General features: G+C 44.4%; 2 protein-coding genes and 1 long non-coding RNA gene across 5 annotated transcripts; 2 read left to right on the top strand and 1 right to left on the bottom strand.

The window, feature by feature from the left end:
• Positions 1 to 11,540: 11,540 nt before the first annotated feature.
• LOC117581941 lies at positions 11,541 to 11,989 on the top strand. The gene is made up of 2 exons (XR_004573691.1): positions 11,541 to 11,596; positions 11,652 to 11,989. It is a non-coding gene; the product is annotated as an uncharacterized LOC117581941 (long non-coding RNA).
• An 824-nt stretch (positions 11,990 to 12,813) lies between these two features.
• LOC117581940 (dual specificity tyrosine-phosphorylation-regulated kinase mbk-2) lies at positions 12,814 to 17,313 on the bottom strand. 2 transcript variants are annotated; one of them, XM_034269421.1, is made up of 3 exons: positions 16,064 to 17,313; positions 14,196 to 16,001; positions 12,814 to 14,128 (listed from the first exon to the last, which is right to left on the bottom strand). In XM_034269421.1, exons 1-3 carry the CDS (start codon positions 16,961 to 16,963, stop codon positions 13,403 to 13,405), a joined length of 3,432 nt encoding a protein of 1,143 aa, XP_034125312.1. In that variant the 5' UTR covers positions 16,964 to 17,313; the 3' UTR covers positions 12,814 to 13,402. The 2 variants fall into 2 exon arrangements, with proteins under 2 accessions (XP_034125312.1, XP_034125313.1); XM_034269422.1 differs by having other exon boundaries at positions 14,196 to 15,182; positions 16,139 to 17,312.
• Positions 17,314 to 17,713: 400 nt separating this feature from the next.
• Positions 17,714 to 25,594, top strand: LOC117581877 (blastoderm-specific protein 25D). 2 transcript variants are annotated; one of them, XM_034269342.1, is made up of 8 exons: positions 17,714 to 18,401; positions 18,781 to 19,034; positions 19,140 to 19,377; positions 19,512 to 19,592; positions 20,720 to 22,520; positions 23,575 to 24,016; positions 24,077 to 24,188; positions 24,249 to 25,594. In XM_034269342.1, exons 1-8 carry the CDS (start codon positions 18,128 to 18,130, stop codon positions 24,524 to 24,526), a joined length of 3,480 nt encoding a protein of 1,159 aa, XP_034125233.1. In that variant the 5' UTR covers positions 17,714 to 18,127; the 3' UTR covers positions 24,527 to 25,594. The 2 variants fall into 2 exon arrangements, with proteins under 2 accessions (XP_034125233.1, XP_034125234.1); XM_034269343.1 differs by lacking the exon at positions 19,512 to 19,592.
• The last annotated feature ends 331 nt before the right edge of the window (positions 25,595 to 25,925 follow it).

The raw sequence follows: 25,925 nt of genomic DNA, 5'->3' as shown, positions 1-25,925 counted from the left end.
TGCCAGCTTATCTGCACCAGGGCCACACCAGTTGGTTGCTCTGAGACTGGGCCTGGCTACGGCTGTGGGTATGTCTTCCTCACTCTATGCCGATTACGAATGCATTCTGCTTATCACTCTCGATAAGTGCCACCAATTTGTATATACACATGTAAATATGTATAGAGAAGTGCAGCCGTCAGCTGTGGCCTTTGTTTCAATATTTATCGAGTCATTTCTGTGAGTTTGTACATAAGTATGTTTGTGTGTGTATGTATTTATGCACAATGTGGGTGGTGAAAATAATTCTAGATTTGATAAATGACAGAGTACTGGATTTCAGTGAAGTGAGCGACCGATAAGCAGCCAAATACTGACGACGGTTTCTTTCCACAATATTTGACCGATTCGCTGGCCAGAATTTGGGTTCAAGGATGATGCAAAACATTGAACTGCGATTTCGTGTTCTTGTTTACGACTTCTATTGCATCACACTTGTGTTTTATTTTCGATTACATAGTCCTTGAATGTGTATGCATTTGAATATGTAGATATTTTGCCTGTCTAATTGACGTTAATTGAATAATCTCTGAGTCACATTCCCTGGCCAATATGCATCACACGCAAATTGCTCAATTTGATGTGAATGGCACACAATAATAATAATAATCTTAAAACGATAATTCCATAATAATTATAATCATCATTTGGTTGAATCGTCAAGTTTTTGGTTTTTAAACTTGATCTGATGGGTGTGAAATATATTATGTAATCGCCGCTCAAAGTCAAGATTCATGCGTAAGCCGATTTTGAATGGTTTAAATTGCTTAATCTAGACTTGCTAAATGGTTATTTGCAGATTTATAAACATAAAAATAAATAAATGTTAATATAAAATTCTTACTGAGAACTTAAGTTATTCAGTTGAAGCATGTAAAAGACAAGTCGTAAAGTTATGCAGTATGTAATACACAAAGTCAATATATATACATACATACTACTACTGCGCAATGTATTCATTATGCATGTATGTATGCATTATATAGGAAACATCACTTAATTAAGAAGATATATAACGCTGCAACTCTGTGAATAAGAGGCATAAAAACAACAGACCTGCCCTGAATTTCTGCTCATTCTTTTGGATCCCATTTCTATATGTACCAGTAAGTTGTATCTCTCCCTGCCATCAACACTTGTGAGTTGTTCTATATTGAGATTTATGCGTTCATTAACGACAAGTACAAAATTCTTTAAATCTTGAAAAACAAAACATATGTATGACCAAATATGTTACTACTTTCATCTGAAATGTATTTTATTGCTAAGTGCATGAAGATGCTTTCATTCATATCGCCAAGCGTCACTCAGTCATAGGAGGAACTACCGGATGTTTGTCATCGATATTTAAATATGTGAACGTTCGCTAAGCTCAAAAGTCAATTGGGTGTCGAATAGGGGAATACAACCTTCATCGGGTTCTTTAGTAATTTGTGGAAGAAATATGAAGGGAATTTTTCCCATTTCAAATGAGAAAATGATGAGAGAATTATGATTTGGAAAATATTTAATAATAGATAAAAAGTTGTATGTTCTTTGATATGATTTCATTGCACAAATCATTGTACATGCAGAAACACCTGTGTTTCATGTAGGTAAGCAAATATACAGCTGTAACCGTTCCATATCTCATTCTAGAGTCTAGAATCTAGATTCCTCAGACGAGACGTTTCAATCTGGTTTTATACCCTCACAAATAAATACATACATATGTATGTAAATTCTGTTACACTCTTGAACACACACACACAGGTAGAAGTTCGCATGTAGGAGAACACTTGCACTTGATGTCCGTCCGTCACTCTCCCTCTCTGCTCCTGTGAAACACTTGTCTGGCTCTCTCTCCTGTCTACGCTTTCTGTGGGAGCGGAGGGAGTCTGTGTTCTTGTAAATATCCGTTATGTGCGAGTTGTTCTCGAATATATATGGGAGTGCATGCATACTTGTGCGATGAAACAAAGAAACAACTTTTCTGTTGCGCTGCTGTGCAGTGTGTGTGTGTTGCAAATGTGTGTGTTGCCACCGCCAACGCAACGTCGTAGTTGCAATTGTTCGCGCTGTTTTTGTCGCTGTCAAGTCCAAGTCCGGCGACTTCCGCGTGCAAAAACGCGCGTAATCTCGCCATAGACGCGACACCCCGATCACCAGACAGACGTTCTATATGTGTTCTAATGGCGCTGCTCTCAATCTCTCTCTCTCTCTCTATTGAGCAGGAAGACGCACCTGCACCTGCTTTTAGTAGTTGTTTCGTTGTTTGTTTGCTTAGTGCTTCGCTTTTATCTCAAGCACCGCGTAAAGTTTAAGGTTTATGAATGAAACGCAGATACAACTACAGAAACAGCTACAGCAAACAGTACACAAAAACTGCAAACAATCCATTGAATGCCTCTATTAAACGTCCACCCAAGGGGGAGTGGAGTGTCGTCAGAGTGAGGTGAGGCGTGAGTCAGTGTCGTGCTCGTGATAATCATTGCGACGCAAAGAAAGACTGACAAAGAGAGCAGTCGGAGAAAGAGAGAGAGAGAGATCAGAGTTGAGAGCGGCGCCGAAAATTTAGCGATAGATGTACAATACCCTGTATTGCTAGGGTACATCATTCTCGATAGTGAGAGGAGGAATGGTGAGTGTCATAGAAAATTCCTTAAGAAAATATTTTACCATTTCCCCTATCTAGTCTTGTTTATCCATTTAAATAAAAGGTATTAGGTATTATTGCAAAATATCTCAATGTTTTCATGCATATTTATATGTATGTTAACCAAATACAGGGTATTTCTTACGTGTTACAAGTTTCTTTTTAGCTTACTTGTTTTTGTTGGATGCAATTTTTTTGGCTTTTTGTTTTGATCGCGACGTTTTCTTGTGTTTTTTTTGTATTTTTGTTCCGTTCCGGTCTCACGTGTTGTTGTTTACTGGGTTATTGCATATATTATATGCTCATTTAGTATATAAAAACTATATATGGACTTATCTGCGTCTCTTTTAATTTACATTCACACATACATAGAAGTTTGTACTACATATACATTTGAAGAATTGCATATTTTCAATTTCATAAATTGCGCCACAAATTACAAAAGAAAATGACCGAAAATTCTAAAAGGCGCGGCACTGCGCAGCAGTTATGAAATTCTTGGCGTCGAGCGCTGGCCGCGACTTTCGTCGTTGGGTTTTTGGCCTTTTGTTTTTGAAATTTCACTTTTCGCTAGAATTTTCGAAGCAGACTTTTGTTTGTTTATTTTTAATGGTTGTTGTTTTTGTTGTTGTTGCCGCAGCGCCAAACCAATCGAAAATGAAATTGTTGCAGGCCGGTCGCAGTCTCTGCCTCTGCCGCTGCCGCTGCAGTCAGCGTACACTCAAATGTTCTAAGAGAGAGAGAGCAAGGGAGAACAAGACGATCGAGAGCGAGCAGGTTCGAGCAAAGAAGAGAGCAAGAGCAGCTGTTGGAGCCTGTAGCGCATCGCAATTCTACGAGCCTTACGATGTCCCCTCTTTCCCCACCCAACAACCAACGCTTTGCTTTGTCAGGGGCGAACAAGTTCATTGCTAAGGTACAACTTGTTGGCCATCGAACATGCTCGCGTTGCATGCTGCGGCTCGACTTGGAGCGCTCAGTTCAGTTGCAGAGCGACCCAGTTTATTCTTTGTTGCCGTTGCTTTTTTTAATGCTGTTGTTTGGTGGTATGGTGCTGCTTTTGGTGTTCCCATCTCTTACCGTTGTTTAGTGTTCGTGTTCTTTAACGGGGCCCCCGCTTTCTCTTTTTATTTTGGCCAAGTCAATTGATATGCTGCGCTATGTTTTGATGTTTGATGTTGATGTCAGTCGCGGTGAACTATCGCTCCCCACTCCACCCCTCTCAGTCGATCGTTCTCAAATCGTGCTTGATCTTTGCTTCAACCCGAAATCGAATACCAATTCATGTTAGCTATAATGTTTGATTGCCCCCAACACGAGCGAGCAAACAGAGCGCTTTGCATGAGTCAGGATTTAACACATGCATATACGATACTCCTCCATCCATACACTAGTTTCAGTATTTATTCAAACACCCTTATAACGATATATCTTTGTACCTTTTGGGAATATCACAGAAATTTGTATTCAAGATCCTTAAAAATTTAACAATAAAACAATTAATTCAAATTGTCCCTAATAATTTCTGTGGTTTGCAGGAAAATAACGTTTTTCGAGGGTTTTGGCATATTTTTCTGTTATGCACAGAATTAACCTTATTAAGTTATCAGATTATTCCATCACGAGTATACTTGGCAATAAAATCCGTTGCGTATGCCAATGACACGCCAAGTGAAAGACGAACGAACTTTTCTCTTGAGGGTATGAGAGTAAATGCCTATGGCAGAGTGTACCCACACTCATTTGCTAGTTTCGCATCGTCCTTTATTGCGATGTTAAACTTTTCAAGGTTAAGTCTTTGGCTGGCGTCGCCAGCGTGCAATGACATTTGGTCATGGTTCGGTCAGGGAGGTGGAGCGGAGCAGGGCAGGGCAGGCAAAAGAGGGACCAGAAACATCACACGAGCACACACACAGTCGCAACAAACAGTTCGTTCACTTGCCGGGAACTTTGCTTCTCTTCCTGCTCTTCCCGCTGACCCTAGCGGCTGCCGCAAATCCTGCGCGACTACAGTGGGTCGGTTTGTGTGTTTTATATGTATTTTAAATTAATAAATATTATATATATTAGATTCCGATTTCTGATATTATTGAAATGTATACGGATTTCGGCCACAATTGCGGACTTGGACGAGGGTCGTTTCAATAATTATCCATCGTATATAACAGCCAAGACCTCTAAAAAGCGAACTTTCCTTTCGAACCAGCATAATAAGCTCCATCTTGTGGCCTTGCAACCACTGTGCCACTCCCTCTCTTGTTTCATCATCATCGCTCCCTGCTCTCTTTCCGCCTGATAATAGTCTGCCCGTCTGGATGTTATTGCTCACGTACGCTCTCCCTGCCGGCTGGCTGCACCCTACGCTTTTCGGCTGTGCAGTTCTGCCCTCACAGTTCTGGCTTCGAGCAAGGACAATGCCGTTGCATACGTGATCGAACTTGTCGCAAAGGCCGCCCAGCAGACGATGAAATTTCATTAGCATGGCCCGAGCTTACATAAGGCCGAACATAGGAGAGCACGGCAGGAAGATGTCTCAACAGCGATGCCGGTTAGTGTGTGTGTGTGTGTGTGTGTGTGTGTTTAGGGGCGTCGTCTGCTGCTGCTCAGTGAAAGGGAAAGGTTATTAGACTCGTCCTGGGCACATGGTGGGGGCCCAGACATTGGCCGCTGCCACTGCTGCTGCTGCTCCTTATTGTTATAATAACCTTTCGGTTTTCTGTTTTCGCTTTTCGGCTGTGTCGAAGGGATTTGTCGACGGAAGAGCATGGCTTGGATGGGTTTGGATGTGGAAGGGGGATCCAGGACGGCGTCATGCGTGTCATGATGGAAGGGGGGGAGGGGATGAGCAGAGACAGGAGCAAAGTCACGAGGAGAGCCACGAGCAAAGCCAGGACGGTCGGGCCCCGGTACAAGTGCAATGACAGCAGTCGACGTCGGTCGGCAGCATTACGAATGGCTCTCCCTACCACCCACTCGCTGTCACTTTCTTTTGCAGTGTCGCTATCTATCTCTCTCTCTCTCTTTCTGGCATGGAAAAGCCGACGAACTCTCGGCCCAGTCACAGGCTCAACTTTTTTCGGGGATATTACGGGCATTGACATTGATTCCAGCAATATCCACGCAGGCGGCGTCAACAAATGGCGTCTTTAGTTGAATGCACGAGGCGGCAGCACGCAGTAAGGTCACAGGACATGGACCTGCCACCGGTCACAGAGGCCTACGGCCTCTAGGCCACAGCCACTGACCAGAATGACAGCAAAAATAAATCGAGTATTAGCTAAACAACCATCGGGTGTGGGATTAATTTCCAATAAAACGCCTAAAATAGAATACCAAAGTGGAACTTTGCGTATTTGAGTGTAATTAATCGGCCAATTCAGTGGAATTATTTGCAAAGTGGGCAAGTTTTTTGTTTTCCTTTTTTTTTTTGGAAGAGCTTTGAGGACACATTTTTATTTATACTCCGGAAAATGTTTACATTTAAAAACAGTTTTCCAGTCCTCTTTCAAAAATGTGTGCAAAATAATGCAAAAATAGAATTGTTCAAAATAAATGAACCAGTTTCTGAGCCATTGAAAATGCGAAATTTCCGCCTGCACATATCCCAAATCAGGAGCTGGCTTTTTTTACGTAGCCTGTAGATTAAGGATCCTCACATTTTTTATTGAGCAAAATCATCCACAAACTCTTTTCCGGAAATATAAAAAAAGATCAGAAGCCTATACTGGAAATACAAAAAGAAGAAAGAGTATTTCAATTACCTTAATGTATCAAAGTAAATTGCCTTAGTCTCGGTTTCCGTAAGGATTACTCACAAATCAATATCTAAGCAGATTGTGTGTGGTGTCATGATTGTGTTTTAATCAATTTTAATTGTTGTCGATGGGTGTCACCTACCGAATTAGTTCGCTTAACTAAAGCTACAAGAATATCTACCAATATAAGTCAATCTAATGAGTCACCTATTGCTGCAATCAGCTGCCAGTAATTGCTGAATAAAGTGGGGTATTATGTGGATCTAGGTCAGTTATGGCACTGAAATGATCAATTTGGAATTTCAGTTCTAAGTTTTGGCAAATCAAATGAATTCAAGATTGATCATGGCTGAAATTTCTGTATGTAAACCCAAGAAACTTTTCAATTCCAACGAATATAAAATGAAAACTTTTATGAAAGGACATCCAACATTTCAGTGTTTAACTTTCCCCTAATGTATAATCGTATTGCAAGTCTATAATCTTCTAGAAAATTCGTGTAATCTATTGCAAAAAACTAAAAAAAACGTTTCTCTAATACCATAGTCAAATTGCAAAAGAAAAATTCGGTTTCCCTAATAGAAGAGAGAAAATGCAGCCAAAGATTTTTATGAGGTCAAAACTCATTACAGTTGTGGCAGTTGTGGCACGCTGTTGCATAGTGTTGCCTGCACGTTAGCCCCGATTTGGCGAGTGGGAAAAAGAAAAGCTGCAGCAGCAGCAGCATTGGCAGTGGCAGTGGTAGCAGCGGTGGCAGCGGTGGCAGCATCGGCCCATGACAGTTGCAGTTGCAACTTTCTAATGCGGCAACAGCAAAACAGCAACTCAAAACGGATGTGGATCGCGGCAGCAGCAACAACAACTACAGCAACAGCAACTGCAACTGCAACGTGAACGTGGGGCGCATTATGTGTGCCACAATGCAATAGCAGCAACAACAGTGGCTGCGCATGCAACCATCTAGCTGCAGAGCAAGCAAGAAAAACGAATTTCTCCAAACTGCTTTCCACTGCAAATTACTTAACTATTTTCCCAGTTTTCGCTTTGTCGTGCAATTTGCTGCAAGCACTGGTTGCATGTTGTTGCATATTAGCCAGTGTTAGAGTCAGAGCCATGCCCACCAAGGGGCAGGCAACATGAGAAGCAAGCTGCAAGCAAGCAACGCCAGTGAAAAGTTGGTCATGACAATCAAATGGCAAACAACGCGCAAAATTCAAGGGGAGAGCTCGATTATGTGTTGCTGTGTTGCAACTATGTAAGTATAGGTGCGTGTCCATGTGTGCCCACTGATGCATTCCGCCTGCTGCAAACTGCAACTGCAAACTGCAATTTAGGTCCCTGCCTAGGGTCTCATTCCCTGCCCAGCCATCGAACAACTTTTGCCATTGACACGACAAGCGGGGGGGGGATCAGACTCAGACTGTCCACAAGAACTCCACTTAGTCACTGAAATGACTAACCAACCGACTGCATCGACCCTAAATTCCCAAATGAGTCAGGGTCTGGTCTTCAGCTCGTGGCCCAGACCTTAACTTAATGCAGAGGTAAAGTTCACAAAAGGTTCTTTTGGTGCAATCAATGGGAGCCGATGGGAAAGAGTCATCATGGATGGGTTTTTGCACTTAAGGAATGTGTACAACAAAAATTCTACAAATGAAGGCATGGTAATTAATTAAAAATAGATAAATATGAGAATGTGAATAATAAATGTGCAAATGAAAAAGGGACTTAAAAAATATTTCTGATATTGAGAGTGTTAAAGAAATGTTGCAATTATCACCCATTAATATATTTTCGGTTTTTTTTTTACTTTTTCAAAGTATTTTGAGACAATTTAATTGTTTTAATAATAAGTAAAAATACAAAGTTGGTTCTTAGTTAAGCTAAGAAAAATTGAATCATAAGTTTTTCATTGCAGAACAACAAGATTTTAGAATTATTGTCATATAGTTTTTTTTTTTGTTATTTAAGCGAATAAAAACTCCGACAAAGCGACTTCAATTTTACGAAAATAATTAATTACGAATTAATCGTAGAATATCCCCTAATTAGCTGCGATTACGACTTGGTACACTGAACAGAAATCATGTTATTTGACGTGCAAAGAGCAGGCATCGAAACTATAATAGTTAAATGCAAAAACATTAAATTTCCTATATTTTTGAGTTTTTTTTTTAATTAGAAATAAATTAATTATGTCCCAAAGAGCGCGCGTATGTACAATCTTGATCTATTAAGTTCTTTCTTTGTTTGCTCTTTCTAATTCTATTTGATTTGATATTTTTTTGGGTTCTGCCCACTTTTCGATGGGCGATTGAGAGCTGTAGTCGCGCAGTCGCAGTGCCAGTGGCAGTGAGTGGATGGGTGCCCCAGTGATCTAATAAACTTCGCATTGTCATTCGCTTCGCTTGGCATCTCTCTGCCACACACACACACACACACACACACACACACACACACACACAGACAGCAAAACAGACATAGAGAAAAGACAACTTCATTTGTCACTCAATGCCCAAAGCAGCGAACTGGGACACCATTCATTAATTTATCGCATGCAAAACAATCCGCCAAATGCACACACAGATACATAATGCTCATCTGTGTGTGTGTGTGTGTGTTTGTGGCAGCTGCAATCGGTGGAAATTGCAGTCGACACACAAAAAAATAGAAAGTTTTTCTTTTGCCAATTGCAATTTTCTCTTTGCAATTTGATTAAATAAAAATATTGTGTAAAAGCCGTGCCTGTGGCTGCGGCTGTGGCAGCGGCAACTTTCCAACTGCAATTTTTTTTGTTTGGCGCTAGCTGCCACGACTTCTAAGTCGGTTACTAGATGCAATAATAATTGCATTTGTCCCACTTTACTTTCACTTGGCCAACGTGCGGTGCAACGCCAACAAGCAAAATGCAACAAGCAGGCAGGAGGCAAGCGGCAGGCGGCAGGCAACCAACAAGCGACAGGCGCACCAAGCAGCGGCGCAAGCGTCGACTTTGACTTTGCCTCTCTCTCTCTCTCTCTCTCTCTCGCGTGAAAAACTTTTTCCAGTCGCTTGGTGGAAATTGTTTCGCCGTTTGGCTGTGCCTGGCAAAAAGGAAAAGTGGGTCAAGCGCACCATTGTTGCAGTTGCACTCGCAGTTAGATGCTGTCGCTGCGGCTGTGTGTTGCAGTTGTTGCTGTTACTTGTTGCATGCCGCCGCTGCCACCCCACTTAATTGACAATTGCCTGCCACAGAGCCCCACAGAGAGTTTTGTTGTGCTGCGGCATTTGATTTATGAAATTGGGTTAAAGCTGCTTTCCTTTTTCATACCAATGGCGGGAACACACACACGTTTGGGGGTATTCTAATTTGGAGCAGAATTTGGTTAAACAGATAAGCAGATTGTCGAGACCAAACAGATATAAAAATCCCAGAAATGTAACCGATACTTTTATCTATTAAAATATTTTATTCAATATAAAACATTTCCACATCTAAAGACGATACTCATCGGTCCTTCCTTGCTGGCAAAACGGCTCCAGCTTCAGTGCAGTGCCAAGTCTTTTTCCTTCTCAAATTTGTTCCCCATGTCTCATGTCTCTCCTCTTCGAATTCACTGTCTTTAAGTCTATTGGGTTATCGACACAATTGCAAAGAATATTCTCGAAGTTGGATTGTAATCGAATTTGCTTGCTTCCGATGGAAAATGAATTCAAGTTGCCCTGCGGTCACTCCTTCTGCCAGGAGTGCCTTCAAGAGTCGGTCTGGGTATTAATCGAGCCTCGCCTCAGTACCCTCCGCTGTCCAATGTGCCGTCAAAATGTTGACATCCTGTTAAAATCGAAGTGTCCTTGTTAAATCCGATCTTCAACAGCTCAGTACATGATTGGGGCAGCAATTTGTAATAAATAAAACAACACAACACACAAATAATTGTAACAATAATGGAGGGTCTTGAGGATGGTTTTTGGGACTATATGTACATTGTGTATTATTTGTTTTTGCGCTTATTTTTTATTTATAATTTTCAGTAATTGACCGGCTAGGCTGCTGCGCTAGGCCCTAAAATGTTTTTCAACACTTTTTTTTTCACTATACGAGCTTCCAGAATATTCTTTTCAGTTGTCGAGGCTTGGCTACCGCCAAGGCGGTAGCGGATCATCAGTTGCCAGTGCCGAAGTTGAAGACTTTTTTCCGAACCCCAGCCAAATGCACAATAGTGAGTGGCTGACTTGAGTGGAGAAGGAGTCGAAGGCAAAGCCGGAGCCACATCCGCGACTGGGTGCAACGCTGCGCAGACTTTCGCCAGAGGCGAATGATTCAAGTCGGTCCTCAATATCAACGGGGACCTTCTGGCTCTGGGAAACATGAGCAAATGCTTTGGGGAGTGTCCAAAGTCCTGGAGGACTTGCTGGCTCTTTGCATGCATCGATACATCGAGATATTTTCAAGGCTCCGCTTGGATATGGCAACAAAATCAGAGCCACGAATTCAAGCGATCACTCAAATTGGTGTCCATAAGCTTGCCCTTCCCTTGCAGACTGATGAAGGCTGCTATAAGAATGTATGGTCGTATGACACTATTACGGGCGTTCCAGTGCTGGCCGTTGCGGCTATCGTGGTGTCATACGTGCATACGGGCCCCACGTAGGCTCCCTACTGTCACTGAGGCAGCTGTTGGCTGCTAGGCTGCTGGTATATATCCTCGCCGACACCGCCACCTAAGCTTCTGGTGCCGCTGCTGCCATCGTCGCTGCCAGTCACTGGCTTCAGGAAGCCACAGCCACGGGCTAAAGATCTTCTTTGGTTTTGGAAATGTTTTATGTTGAATAAATAAATTGTAAAATTTACTTAATGGATTGATATTTTGTTATGTGGATTTAGTTTTATTAGAACCAAATAATGTTTATATTTTTGCGATTTTTATGTACACTGGGGGGGTGGGGAACCTTTAACAAAGAGCAAATTGAAGATCACTTATACAGAAACGGGTCATGCGGCCAAGGTCAATGCTTAAATGGGTCACGAAACACAGACACAGCTGCATCACATACATATGTGCACTGGCATCCCAATACATTTACATGTGCCGCTAGATTTTGACGTTATGCAACACTGTTTTAAAGTGTCACTTAACTCCACACTGTGCTTCTTTGCACACAGCTAGCTAGAAAATCATTGAAAACGGTAAGAAAACCAACATAAAAAAATATAAAATTAATAACGTTGGAACATTGTTTAGTTTCCGGAAGTGATCGACATAGAAATGGCGACTAACGGTAGCGACATGCCGCCTGGGGATGATGCCGAGAACAGTGATGAAGACATTTGCGTCATTTGTTTCTGTCCGAAAGAGAATCCCTTGAAGTTGAGTTGCCAACACTCGTTCTGTTCGGTCTGCATCGAATTTATCACTGTCAATTCAGAGACCGAACGTTGTCCCGTGTGCCGCAAATGGTTTGACATATCGAAGGTCTTGGCCAAGTCCCGCAAATAAGACTAAAGGATGGATAATATGTGTAAATGCTAACTGGAATTTATGTACACACGCAAAAACCAATAAATTCCTGTTCATATAAAGAGTTTTGGATCACGCATCGTTTAAATAATTGTAATCAGGTGAGGGCTTTTTGGCAACGCTATGGAGGAGCATAAACTTAGCTCTCCTCGGTTGCTGGTCACCATTCCTGCTTCTAGGAGTTTTCACTCGTTGTTTTCGCCTCACAAAAATGTCCAAAGCAATAACATATGTATTTACCCCTTAAGTTTGTTCACATACAAAGCGAGGAACGTAACGATTATAGACCAAATAATTATGAAAGAGAAGAAACAGACTGGGATCAATTTTCAGGAGTTGTAACTGTTTTCTCCTCATCAGTCAGTGATTCATTCATACGCAGATCAATTCGTTGTTATATAGCCAATATGCCTTGGTGAGGAAGGATTCTGTGTACACCTACTTAGCCTTAGTATATTTTGATTTATATTCCTAAATTAAGAAACTACAACATTAATTTATGTGGCTGCCACAAATTGGGTTGGAATATATCGAAATCGTTGAGACAAACCACTGATAAACCCGATTTATGTAGAGCAGCATCCACCGATTGACACTCCAGTTGGAATTCGGTTTGCGGCAATCTCAGGAGCATGACAATTGGATGTAAAAGGAACAGAATGCCATTGCCATTGCCATTGCCATTGCCAGTCAGAATAATGACAATTTTCGGCACTTTTGTTAAATATTTCAAGAGCAGGTGGTTGCTGTCAGGGTGCACATGCCATAAACATATCGAATCCAACAGCTACAACTATATGCTCATCTCTCCCGCCATTTTCCTCGTTATAAACTCACTTAAAATATCTACTTTAATTCCATTTGGATGGAATTGCAACTAGTTTTCTTTTTGTGTTAACATTTCGTCAATTTATTTACTATCATTTAAAGTTTCTTTATATATTACTCAATAGTACAAGTAGATCGAACGATAATTCAATCTGATAATTGTGTGGGGGGCTGTTTTACTTATAATTTTTTACTTAATATTTATAGATACATTTTGCGCTTTGTTTTGAGGTTTGCTGTACATATACAAAAATTACACTTTATATTCACTTAATTTGATATTTAGTTTTTTGTTTTGTTTTGTTTTTACACAAACTCTCAACAAAAGTCTTTGCCTTTGGGTCTGTCGAGTTTGTGTCTAAATTATTTACAGTGTCTGAATGTTGTTTGTGTTTTTTAGCGTTCGTTTGATTGGTTTTTGGCATCGAAATAATAAATTATAAGAAAAGGTTTAATTATTAAACTTTAAACTTAAGAATTATAGTGAGGGAGCGTCGGGGGGATGTACTTTCAGCGTTTAGCATTTTTTAACAATAATTTTTGTGTTATAAATTTCACGATCAAATGGGGGGCAAAAGGTTTAAAATAAAATAAAACTATAATAATAGATTGGAACGGCAAACGGCGAACGGCGAACATCGATTTGGTTATCGTCGATGCAGTATGTTGGACAGCGTTCGTATTTGCTTTTGTAGCTCCGAGTCCATGCGATAGCACTCCTCCTCGATGATGTCGCGCATCTCGCGCAGCGCGGGCAACTTGTCCGCCTGCATATTGAGCAGCTCGCCAAAGAACTTCGACCAGACGTGCTTCTTGAGGTAACGCGGCAGCTTCTGGCGTATGTCCCAGTTGGTGCCGCGCTTCTGCGGCTGCATATACTCCCCAAACAGCATCACATGTACGGTGGCCGCAATGCAAAAGAGATCCGTTTCGTATGACCAGGGGCGTCCCTCTTGCATTTCGATGCAGGTGAAGCCATCGGTCTGCACCACCTTGCGGAACTTTGTGTGCTCGCCGTCGGGAAAGAGCGACATGTCGATGGCACAACCAAAATCGATGAGTCGCAGCGATGGCAGCGGACTGTCCACGCTGGGCACACGCATTAGCAGAAAGTTATCCGGCTTGATGTCCGCATGGATGATGTGCTGGCGATGCAAATGATCCACAATGTTGCATATTTGCGCAGAGAAATGCATGACCAGCGACTCGTGCATCACTTTTGTCGTGGCCTGACGTATCTTATTGTTGATGTCCAGCAGCGAGCCAAAGGGCGAGAATTCGGTGGCTATGAGGCTGGCATTGGGCGCAATTATGGCCGTTGAAATGTCCATTAAACCAGGCAGCACCTCCGGTTCCTTGATGCGTTTGAGTACCTGAAAAGGAAGAGTGGAATTTTAAGTGATTTTTTCTTTTGCTTTGGCTCTAGGCTCCATCGCTTACCTGATCGCAAATATAAATCTCCCAGGTGTTTGGCGGCTTTTGGTACTTCAACGCCACCACATTGCCTGTGCGCGAATCTGTGGCCTTGTACACCGAACCGTAGGAGCCGCGGCCCACCTCCTTGTCAATGTTGAACTGCACGCCCTCGAGCACGTTCAGCGTGCGCGTGTTGGATATTTTTGGCAGTGGCGTTTGCACAATCTTGTAGCTCGCATGATCATCATCGTCGCCTGGAAAATTCAGTTTGGTGAGAAAAGCGCGACACAATTCACTGTTGAACGGATCGATGGCCTCCTTGGCCAAGTGCCGTGCAATCGTTTCCACTGCCTTGGACAGACGACGCTCCTGCGCCTCCGTATCGTGCTGCGTGGCAAAGTAAGAGTTCTCCTGGAATGTGGAGAAGTCCGCCAGTGCCGTGGCCGTCGTAGCGTTGCCATTGTTGTTGCTGCTGTAATTGTTATTGTTGTGCGCTTGCAGCGTTTTGTTGACCGGAGCATGCGCCTGTTGCGAGGTGTCCCGAAAGTGCAGCCGATCCACAGCCAGCGCGAGCGAACTATTGGAATTGTCCAGCCCCGTGGCACTCGAGAACGAGAAGTTGGCATTGTCATTGAAGGTAGCATTGTGTATGGGCAGGGCGGCACTTGCCGAGGCAGTGGCTGCACCAGCAGCAGCAGAAGGAGCAGCAGCGGCAACCGAAGATGAAGCGGTGACATCTGCTGCAGAGGAAGAGTTGCTGTTGCTGCATACATCTGGCAGCTGAAACTTGCTACGCTTAACCTTGGTGCGTGCGCGTCGATAGCCATTCGCCTCGCTCTTGGGCGTGGAGGTCTGGCCAAGCAGATACGGATGAAAGTGATGGCCACCATTGCGCTGACGCTGTATGCTCGCGTTGGTCGTGACAGCTGCTATGGGTGAGCAGGCGGGCTGTGGCTCCAGCGGCACAAGAGGCTGTTGTGGCTGGTGGTTATGCTGCTGCTGCTGCTGCTGCTGTTGCTGATGGTGATAGATATTCTCAATGGTGTAGGCACTGTAGGTGCTGCTGCTGGCCAGCGTGCGCTCCTTCTTGAACTTGATCTTGATGGAGCGATTATTCTGCTCGAAGGTTGTCTGTGCGCTAAACTGAACGTTGCCATTGGTGTAGTGCTTGCTCTCCTCTTCGTCTTCTTCATCCTGCTCCTCCTCCTCATCCTCTTCGGTGTCGTCATCCTCCTCCTGTTCACCCTCGCCTTCTTCCTCCTCGTCGGCATCCTGCTCTCCTAGCAGCCCCACAGCATCCTCTACGACCACCTTCTCCGTCGCCGCTACGCTGTTGTCGCCTCTGCTCTGCCCGTAGAGCCCACCATCCACGGCCGTCATGTAGTACGAAGCCTCCGACTCGTAGGAATCATAAATTGTCTGCTGCTCCTGTTGTTCCTGCTGCTCCTGCTCCTGTTGCTGCTGCACTTGTTGCGCCGTTGGCTTCTGCATGTACTTGCGTGCCAATATCTCCTCGGGACTGTACTCGATGCCAGCGCCTGGCGGATAAACCAGCAGCTTGGCATAATGACACACACGCGATGGATCGTCGGGCTCCTCCAGCGTGAGTGCTGGCTTCCAGGTCTCGTGATTATTCCGGCCATACGGATGGAAATTGCGCGGCAAACGTAGTCCGGCTACTTCGGAGTTGGCGGCAGGAGATAATGTTGGAGTTGCAGCACATTCCACATTGCTGGAAGTTCCATTGCCATTATGTTGCGGCTGCTGTGGCGGTTCCGGCTGTGACTGCTGCTGTGGCATTGCCTGCTCCTGCGGTGGCTGATAGTGCGCCTAAAAGTGAGATTTAAACATGAGCAACTTGGCCACAAAGAGGAGACCTTTTAGATACCAACCTGCTGCGCATACTCCGGCTGCGGCTGCTGCGGTAGCTGTGCTGTGGCTGCTGGTGGGGGCGGCAGCTGCTGCTGTTCATAGCGCGGCTGATCCTGGTAATGCGCCTGATACGCAGCCACCTGTTCCTGCGCATGAACCGGCGGTGGCTGATGTGGCGGCGGCTGCTGTGGCGGATATTGTTGCTGCTGCTGATAAACAGACGCGTGCTGTGGCGGCGGCTGCTGCTGCTGATATGGCTGTGGACGTGGTGCATAGCTTTGCGGCAGCTGCTGCGTGTAGTTGGCCAACTGCTGCAAGGCATCGGGTGGCGGCGGCTGCTGCTGCTGTTGCTGTTGCTGTTGCGCCTGCTGCTGCTGTTGCAGCCGCTGATAATGCATTGAACGGGCATAGGTAAACTTTGTGTGCGCATGCTGGAGCTCGGCATTGCTTTCGGCCTTCTCCTGGAAGGCCAGATTGAAGACAGTCTCGGCGTCCTTGAACTCCTCCCGCGACTCGTAGTAGCTGGCCCAGCCAATGTAGAAGGCGGCCACTTGCCGACCCGTGCGGCGCTGGTACAGCACCTGATAGAAGTGCAGCGGCTCCGTTTGCATGGCTATGTACTTGAGCCACAGGCGCACCATGCGCGCATCCTGCCTGTAGTAATCGCTGTGCTCGTACTGGGTCAGACAGCGTTCGAGCGTCTCTCGGAACTTCAGCTCAGGATCGCTGTGCGCATGATTCTCGTACCAGCAGATATAGTTGTACCAGTGATCGAGTGGATCCTGTCCGTGGTACAGCGATATCGCATTCTCCCACGCCTGCTTATCTTTGAGGAAGCCGTTCATCTCGTCCGGACTGAGGCTACTCGCTTGAGTCTGACTCTGGCTGGGGCCCGTCCGCATGTACGAGTGCATGGCCATTGCAATAAGAATGTGGCTACTGTTGGTTCCCCCGCCTAATCCCTGTCTTGATCTCCCAATCGGATGCGGACAGACGCCGGAGGTTTCGTAATAAAAACAACAAATTTTATATCAACAGAAGAGGAGCCACACACTCCGTTGCGAGGGGGGGCAGGATTCGGCCGTGCTATCGGAATACGAATATTCCAACGCAAATTGTTTTTCGCGCACAAAACCTAATGACGCTTAGCCATTGGAACGCGTTTATTGCACCTTAATTCCATTGGATTTTCGCTTTTTTGGCTACGGGCACAAAAATATTTCCGCTTTTTCTTTTTTATTTTTTTTTAGCTTGCAAATGGAATTTTCTAGAGGTGGGACAGAAACATCGATATCACTATCGACAGCGTGCCTACAATATCGATATATCAGATGAGTGCATCGATATTTCATTGATATGTGCATTTTTACATCGATAAATGTGCTATAGCATGAGCATTTTTTGTATTATCCATCATATTTTTATATACATATACATATAAGGAAGTCACGAAAACTAGCCAATCTTGTTTAAAATTTATTCATTAATCTGATAAAAATATAGTTTAAATGCTGAAAATCCTAACTAGCTGGTATTCTTATACGGAATAGCAATATCGAGGAAAATGTTTTTGATACTGTATATTTACGATATGTTTTGTAAAAGAAGAGGTACAGTTTGGTATAATTTTGATGGTAATGCGGTATATTTGATCGACAAATCAGCGGTCACACTCTGCCCGACAGAAGGCGCCTCTGTGCTCGGCTATTATTACTGCATTATATTATTGTTTTTTTTTTTAATCAATCGTTTAAGCCAAAATACTGCAACATTCAAGTGTTGTGTTTCATGTTATTTGTTCCAAAGTGCATATCATAGTTTAGTGTAGAGTTCCCTCTCCCCCGTCCTGCACGCAACAAAATCAGACACGCGCTTGCTCCTACCACACTCCTCCTCCTATCCTCCATCTTCCCTTACGCTTACGCTTATAGTTTCGTCGACCCCTGGCCGTGGAAGTTCCCCCCCAGGTGCAGCAGCGGCAACGCAATAGCAGCAGCGGCAGCGCTTTATCGATTTCACCCCAAGATTTTCCATAAACGGCTACAAACTGCAGGCGCCCGCATATCCGCGTGTCCCCCGTGATAATGGAAGTGTCCTCCGATCCGTATGAACAGAAACTGTATCAGATGTTCCAGAGCTGCGAAACGACGCACTGCGGCCTGCTGGACGAGAACTCGCTGCTGAAGCTCTGCTCGCTGCTGGAGCTGCGCGACCAGGGGGCTGCATTGATCACCAGCCTGGCGCCCGCCAGTTGTGGTGCTCACAAATTGGGTGTTTCCTTCGGGCAGTTCAAGGAGGCGCTGCTCAACTTTCTGGGCGCAGAATTCGACAGCAGCACAGCATCGCCGGGATTTATGGGTAAGAGCGAATAATCAGTTTGGGCATTTAGTTCGCGGATTAGCGAGCGGCGGCGGGTGGCAGCTGTTGGCTCATAAAACCCAGCATGTAATCGCCACTTTTTATGATTAACGGCTGTCAACTTGGGTATATCCCTAACTACCTGCAGGATGCTGCAGGTAGCTCGATGCTGACATATAAGAGCAGCTCTCCTGCTGGCACACGCTTTAGTCTTTGATCAAAATGGGAACACGCTTCTACTATCGCCGCGCTGGCGGTCAAATCACAGATCCAATTATTGAAAAATTAGCCGCACGCTTTGGTAGCAAACAACAAGCAGCCACAACTTCCGTTTGGCTTTAGTTTTTCATAGTTTTCTTTGTGTTTTCTTATATTTTAGAGCGTTCTTTGGTCATTACGGATGATCCACTGGCCAGTACATACATCGAAAGTCCACCGGAGTCGTCGGATCGTGAGGTGTCGCCCAAGCTGATTGTGGGCACCAAGAAATATGGACGCCGCTCCAGGCCACATCAGGGTGCTGGAGGCGGTGGACTCTATGAGCTGTCCGTGACGGATTCAGACAACACGGATGAAGATCAGCAACAGAAGCAGCAAAGGAGTCTCAATGGCTGCGATGATCTCAGTGTGCAGGTGGGTTACGCTGGAGTTTCCCATCAATGGAAACGTTTAAGAAGTGCAAGAGAAACGCTTCGTTTCTTGGTTGTTCTTGCTAATGAAATCCTACTACCCTACTAGGTGCAACGTTCATCCTCACAGAGCGATCTCCCGGGCAGTCGGCGCCTGCGTTCCGTCCACACCAGCGGCAGCAAGCTGAAGCGCTGCGCCTCGCTGCCCGCCCGCAAGAATCTGCAATCGCGTATGGGTGCAGCATCGGGCGCGGGTGTGACATCACCCACGGCCGCCAGCAAGCTAAAACAGTTGGCCAAACAGAATCAGAATCAACAGCAAAACAGCAGCAGCGTCGAATCTCTGGGTAAGTTTGACTTGGAGCAAATCCAAGCCCCACACCCGGTTAGCCGGGCAAATCCAGACACTTTTGTTAGCCCAAAATGCCCAGAAATTATGATTAAAAGCAAAGACAAAAAAACACAATTTGTTGTTGTTCAGGCACCCACCTTCTGTCTGCCACCGCACCGGCGTATGAGCACGGGAGATGCTACCACGGCGGACGTTTGTTCTGCTGCAAAGGTTTGTGCCCGACTCTCTCTCTCTCTCTCTCGTTCGCTATCTCTCTATGTAGAGGAGGAGCATTCTCCACATTCAATTCCAATTCCAATCATACAAAATCCGGTATCTAATCGCACTCTATGTAGCCCGCACCGTCTAATTGTTGTATAATCACATAAATACGCTCGTTACTCGTACTATATTTTATTTACCTTTTTTCCCCCACCCTATCTAAAACAAAAACAAAGTTCAAACTCCGCAGGGGATTTGTTTTGGCAAAGAGATTTAGATAGATAGTAAAGCGGTGGACGCATCGCTGATACAGGAGAGCGCACATTGATGCTCGGCACACACAAGCGAATGCTAGAAAAGAGAATAATTGAGAACGCTGAGACGCGAGATCTAAGTTTGAAAATGAATTTAAAGTAGAACTGAGTTTTTAAATGAAGATCAGCTACTCCACATCGTTAGTAAAGTGAATAAATAATGCCCAGTAAAGAAGTTTTTTGTAGGTTTAGGACTCTGTCAGACGTTAAAATGTTTGATAATGCCTTCACAAATTGATTCTTTATAGTAAAATGAAGCGTAGGACCATTTTCGCCATATCTAGACAAGCAATAAACAAACAAAATTCAAAATTTCCGTTCCAATTACTTTTGCAAAAATTTCTGTTGTTTTTTATGGAATCTTAGCGTACAAAATCCCGAATCGCCAGCGTTAATGTTCTTTCTAAATTTCATTCGAAATAGTAGTATCCGTTTGCTTATGGGAAATTTAAACAGCTCGAAATTTGTGTACTTGTAGAACCTAAGCATTAGGCCTTCTCCTCTGGCACTTTTCTTTAGTAGAAATTTATAGAAAACTAGTCAAAATGCCAAAACTCTTCCCACTGTTGGATGCTCAAATAAAGAATTAAACTTTCGGCGCCTACGCTTACACCATCCCCAACCCACCACAACCACAACCACACCCACACCCACCCCTGTTCCCTTTTCCTCACCCACTCCACACCCCACCCCACCCACACAACTGGTATCTTGGGCTATAAATGTGTACATACTTATGATATATTGACTGTACGACTGAGACTCGTACTGATAATCTTATCATTATTTGTGTTCCTTCGCTAATTGCCGTGAGAATTGCAGACATCGTGACGCCACAGCAGCTGGAGATGATTAGTGCGGAGAGCATTATCGATGCCTGGGATCAGGCCAACATTGTCAACAGCCGAGCCCTGCTGCATGCCTTGGGCTTTGATGAGGAGGATGTGAACCTGCTGCAGCTGACCAAGGTGCTGGAGGAAGAGTCGCGGAGTCCACTGGAACAGGATCCGCACACGAATACGCTGCGTGCCTTGGTGGCCCTGCAGTCGTCGGAGTTGGCCAATTATCGTCGGGCTTATCGCCAGCAGCACGAGGAGAATGTGAAGCTGCGCTCGGACAATAAGGCGGCCAATCAGCGGGTGGCTTTGCTGGCCGCCGAGGTGGACGAACGGCATGCCACGCTAGAGGATAACTCGAAGCAGCAGGTGCAACAGCTGGAGCAGCGGCATGCCAGCATGGTGCGTGAACTGACGCTGCGCATGAGCAACGATCGTGACCATTGGACGGCCATGACGGGGAAGCTGGAGGCGCAGCTAAAGCAACTCGAACAGGAGGAGATCAAGCTCAAGACTGAGCTGGAGCTGGTGCGCAACGAGAACGCCGAACTGGAGACCGAGCAGCAGAAGGCGCATCTCCAAATGACTGAACTGCTCGAGCAGAATATCAAGCTGAACAATGAGCTATCCGGCCGTCATCAGCACGGCAGCAGCAGCAGTCCCGAGCGCAGTCCTCACAGTGCGAGACGCGACAGCGTTGACAAGTCAGCGGGGGATGAGGAGGAGATGCTGCAGCTGATGGAGAAGTTGGCCGCTCTTCAAATGGAGAACGCCCAGCTGCGCGATAAGACTGACGAGCTGACCATCGAAATTGAGAGCCTGAGCGTGGAATTGACGCGTGCCAAGACCCGAAGCAAGAAGCAGGAACAAGACTCGGAGGCAGCGGCAGCCGCTGGTGGCGTGGCGGCTACCAAGCGACGCGGCGACTCACCCAGCAAGACGCTCATCACCGAGGAGAGTCCGCGTTTGGGCAAGCAGCGCAAGTGCACCGATGGCGAGCTGAGCGACAATAGCAACAGCAACAGCGGCGACTGGCTGGCCCTCAACTCGGAGTTGCAGCGTAGCAAGAGCCACGATGAAGAGCTCACCAGCCTGAGGCAGCGCATAGCGCAGTTGGAGGAGCAATTGCAAGCGGCGTCCGCAGGCACAGCCACGGTGGCCACACCAGACAGTCGCTGCAAGGAGCTGGAGAGCAGCCTGGAGCAAATGCAACGCGCCTACGAGGACTGCGAGGATTACTGGCAGTCGAAGCTGGGCGAGGAGCGGCAGATGTTCGAGAAGGAGCGCCAGATCTACGAGGATGAGCAGCAGGAGAGCGACAAAAAGTTCACCGAACTGATGGAGAAGGTGCGCGAATACGAGGAGCAGTTCAGCAAGGATGGCCGCCTCTCGCCCATCGATGAGCGTGACATGCTCGAGCAGCAGTACACGGAGCTGGAGGCAGAGGCCGCGCAGCTGCGCTCGAGCACTGTGCGCATGCTGGAGGAGAAGTCCCAGGAGATTGGTTCGCTGCAGTGCGAGATCGAGGATCTGCGGCAGCGACTCGGCGAGAGCGTGGAAATCCTAACTGGTGCCTGTGAACTCAATTCGGAGTCGATTGCCCAGCTGAGCGCCGATGCGGGCAAGAGTCCCGCCAGTTCGCCCATCAGCTACCTCTGGCTGCAGAGCACCATCCAGGAGCCAGCCAAGACGTTTGGTCAAGGCGCCGCAGATGAAACAAGTGCTGGTGGCAGTGCTCTCGATTTGCTGTCTGCTGGTGGCTCACCAACGCACAAGGCGACCAGTCGGTGAGTATTCCATGAAGCTCCCTCTCTGTGCATTCTCTGTGTCTCTTTGTGTCTCACGTTTTGTTCACCCTATTTGTGGCTGTTGCTAACATCCTCATCCTCATTATTTAACCATCCTGTATATATGCTTTGTGTTCCATTTTAAATCATTTTTAAGCTTAAACTAAACTAGTTTGTAATTTATGTGTGTGTTTTGTCCAATAAATATAATTTATAATGATGAATGTTGAGGTTTAACATTTTTTTCTACATTTATTAGCACTTATTCATTTATTTCCATACAGCACATTTCATTTGATTAAGTTGCATATAACTTATGATATTAAAAATAGGTTTATTGCGGTTTCTGCTAGTTTCGTTTACTTTTAATTTTCTCAAAGTTTCTCAAGGACCTTTACCAAGAGATCTTGCAGTACTATTTACATATCGACTCTTATTTTGCGAGCTGATCGTATGCACAGTTTGTTTCGCAATAAATGCTTTGATGCTTTAGAATATCAATAGAACTTTTACACAATCTTTTCACAAAATAGTCGTTATGATGTACATTATTTATAGATCATAAGATTATGGATATATATATATTCCTATACTAATCGTCTCTATATGACTATTGACATTGATATCTTCAGGGCCAATTCACATCCACGTTAAATTGGTGTGATTATCATGTGATTATTTCAAGACTCTTAAAAAATATATATATAAAGACTTGGAAAAAGATATAGAATAAAGTAACTTTAAAGTCTAGCAAAAAATCAATAGAAATGGTGTCAAGAAGCGAAGAAAACGAACTCAAAAGTAGCTAAAAATAGTATAGGATTTATTATTCCATAATAAATAAGAGTCCAGTTGAATGATATATTCAGATTAGCGTATTCATCATATATTTTTGATCTTATAGTCTGAGAGATCGACTTCTGACTCTTAAATATGTATGTATGAGTACCATATTTAAACAGGGTTACATTCCGGCACGTTAAATACATTCCTATTGTATATAGAGATATTCCAGACTGATCTCACACTGTTCCTCAATGTTCTCCGACAACAGAAACAACCTCACCACCTCGGAAACATCCATCTTTAGTACGACACCGTTTGACAGCACATCGTCGGGTGGCTCGCCCACCAACAGTGGCTCATCTTCCGCACATGCAGGTGCATCCGGACCGGCGCCTATCAGCAAACCCAAGCGATCACAGAGTCCACAGCAGGCGCAGTCGGAGGGCGAGATAGCCGATTGTGAGACCTCTTCGACGGCATCCAACAAGAGCTTCGATACGCACAGCGTGGTGTCCAACAGCAAGGCCTCATGCCGCAGCCACGAAAAGTGCAGCAGTCCGAATGTGCTGAAGGAGGAACTGAAGCGCCTCAAGTTCTTTGAGCTGTCGCTGAAGGAACAGATCAAGGATTTGAGTCTGCAACGTGACGGTTTGGTCATGGAACTGCAACAGTTGCAGGAGGCCCGACCTGTGCTCGAGAAGGCCTATGCGGTGAGTCGGACAAGCGGTTAGCCGAAGGTTTAACTTGATTAAATTTGGAATTCATTATAGCGAACAACGCATCCAACGCTTCAGCAGCGACTGAACCAATTGGAGCTGCGAAATCGCCATCTGCAGAATGTGATCAAGCAGCAGCAGCAATACACCGAGTCCCTGATGCAGCGTAAGTATAGCAATTACTAGGCAATAATTCACATAATTCTCTGTGGGTTTTTACTCTTAGAATCCTGGCGTCAGCATCAAGTGGAACTCAATGATTTGCATGGCCGCATCGAGGCGCAGGGCGTTATGCTGGCCGATCAGACGCAACGTCTGCAGAATGCCGACATTCTTGTCAAGGATCTGTATGTGGAGAATTCCCATCTGACCGCCACCGTGCAGCGCTTGGAGCAGCAGCGTGCGCGCGTGAATCTAATACACCAACAGCAGCAGCAGCAGCAACAGCAGCAGCAGCAGCGTCTAGTTGGTGCCGCCCTGGGCGGACTACCAGGCATGCCTTAGTCGAAACCACAAGACAAAAACCAAGACAACAAAAAAACCCAATTAATCAATCAATAGAGAGACATCGAACTTGAACTCATGCACCGCAAAATCATGCTGCATAATCGTTATGAATGTTATAGACTTAATTTATAAACTGTTTTTTGAGTGTGCGTTGTGTAAAATTAATGTTGTACGGACACACAAAAAAGAGAGGCACAGCATCGATACGAAAAACTAAACTCACCCACGCGCAAAGAGGAACAATCTCCAACACACTAAAGTACCAATTTGTAACACAATAATCGACTAATAACTTAACTAAATGGAGAAACTATTTACACGCGCGCGTAATCGTTTAAATATTTATATATATAGATATCGCTATATATGTGTAAAATTCTACTGCAATGTTGACCTTAATAATTGACTACGCGAAAAAAAAAATAGTTAACGTATAATAACATACAATATATTAATTATCTTAGTAGAAAGAGATGAGAGAACAGTATTTTAAATTTGTTATGCGTCTGAAGTAGAGACAGTCGTGCCCATACCCCCACAAACCCCCACGTTTATCAAATGTTTATCACGTGCCCAATCCCAAATGCATCGGAATTGTTGTTAATTTTATTGGTAGAACAAAGACAAGCAAACAAACAAACAAACGAAAACAATACAAAGCAAAAGAAACAAACATGATCTATGATATTGATATATGAATAATATGTAACGAAAAAAGACCTGTACATCTGTAAACCATACACACTTATCTTATACTCTACATTTGAATGTAATGTATCTATTTTGTATTTATGCGATTTAAGTTAGCCAATACTATTCGATTGCTTTTGCGAACGCAAAACATTTTTGTTAAACATTTTTTCTCGGTTTATCTGTACTGGGGCAAAAAGCTTCCCCACAATCTATTATGTATTACATATTTCGGATTCAACACATTACGTAGAGAGACTCCATGTTAAATGTATGTATTTATGTGTGGTCAACGCTGCTTTACCCAATACTTTCGATCAGAATAGAAATTTACTTTTTAAAAGTATCAACAAAGAGTATCAAAAAATAATAAAAGAAACAAAAAAAAACCAAATATACAATTATTTAAAAAACGCAATAGCATTGGGTTAGTTTTATTACATTTTTCAGGACATTACAGAGTATTTCCAGTACGTATTTGCATCAATGTATTGAGACTGCAACCTCAATCTCTAACCGTCACCATTTTAGTTATTGGTTCCCCATTGCATATACCGACATTTATTGTGTTCAGCTAAACAATCTAATAAAATGGAGTCAAAAAAACAAGTCAATCTTGTGGAATATTGATTGATGAATCAAATAAAATTGTTAGTTTAATGCTGAGAGTTCTCACTAGCTGGTTTTATTAATCAGAATACCAAAA

The sequence above is a fragment of the Drosophila guanche genome, unplaced genomic scaffold (assembly GCF_900245975.1).
Source record: "Drosophila guanche unplaced genomic scaffold, DGUA_6, whole genome shotgun sequence".
Classification (NCBI taxonomy): domain Eukaryota; kingdom Metazoa; phylum Arthropoda; class Insecta; order Diptera; family Drosophilidae; genus Drosophila; species Drosophila guanche.
The sequence above is the reverse complement of the archived record's forward strand: the minus strand, read 5'-3'. Positions and strand labels throughout refer to the sequence as shown.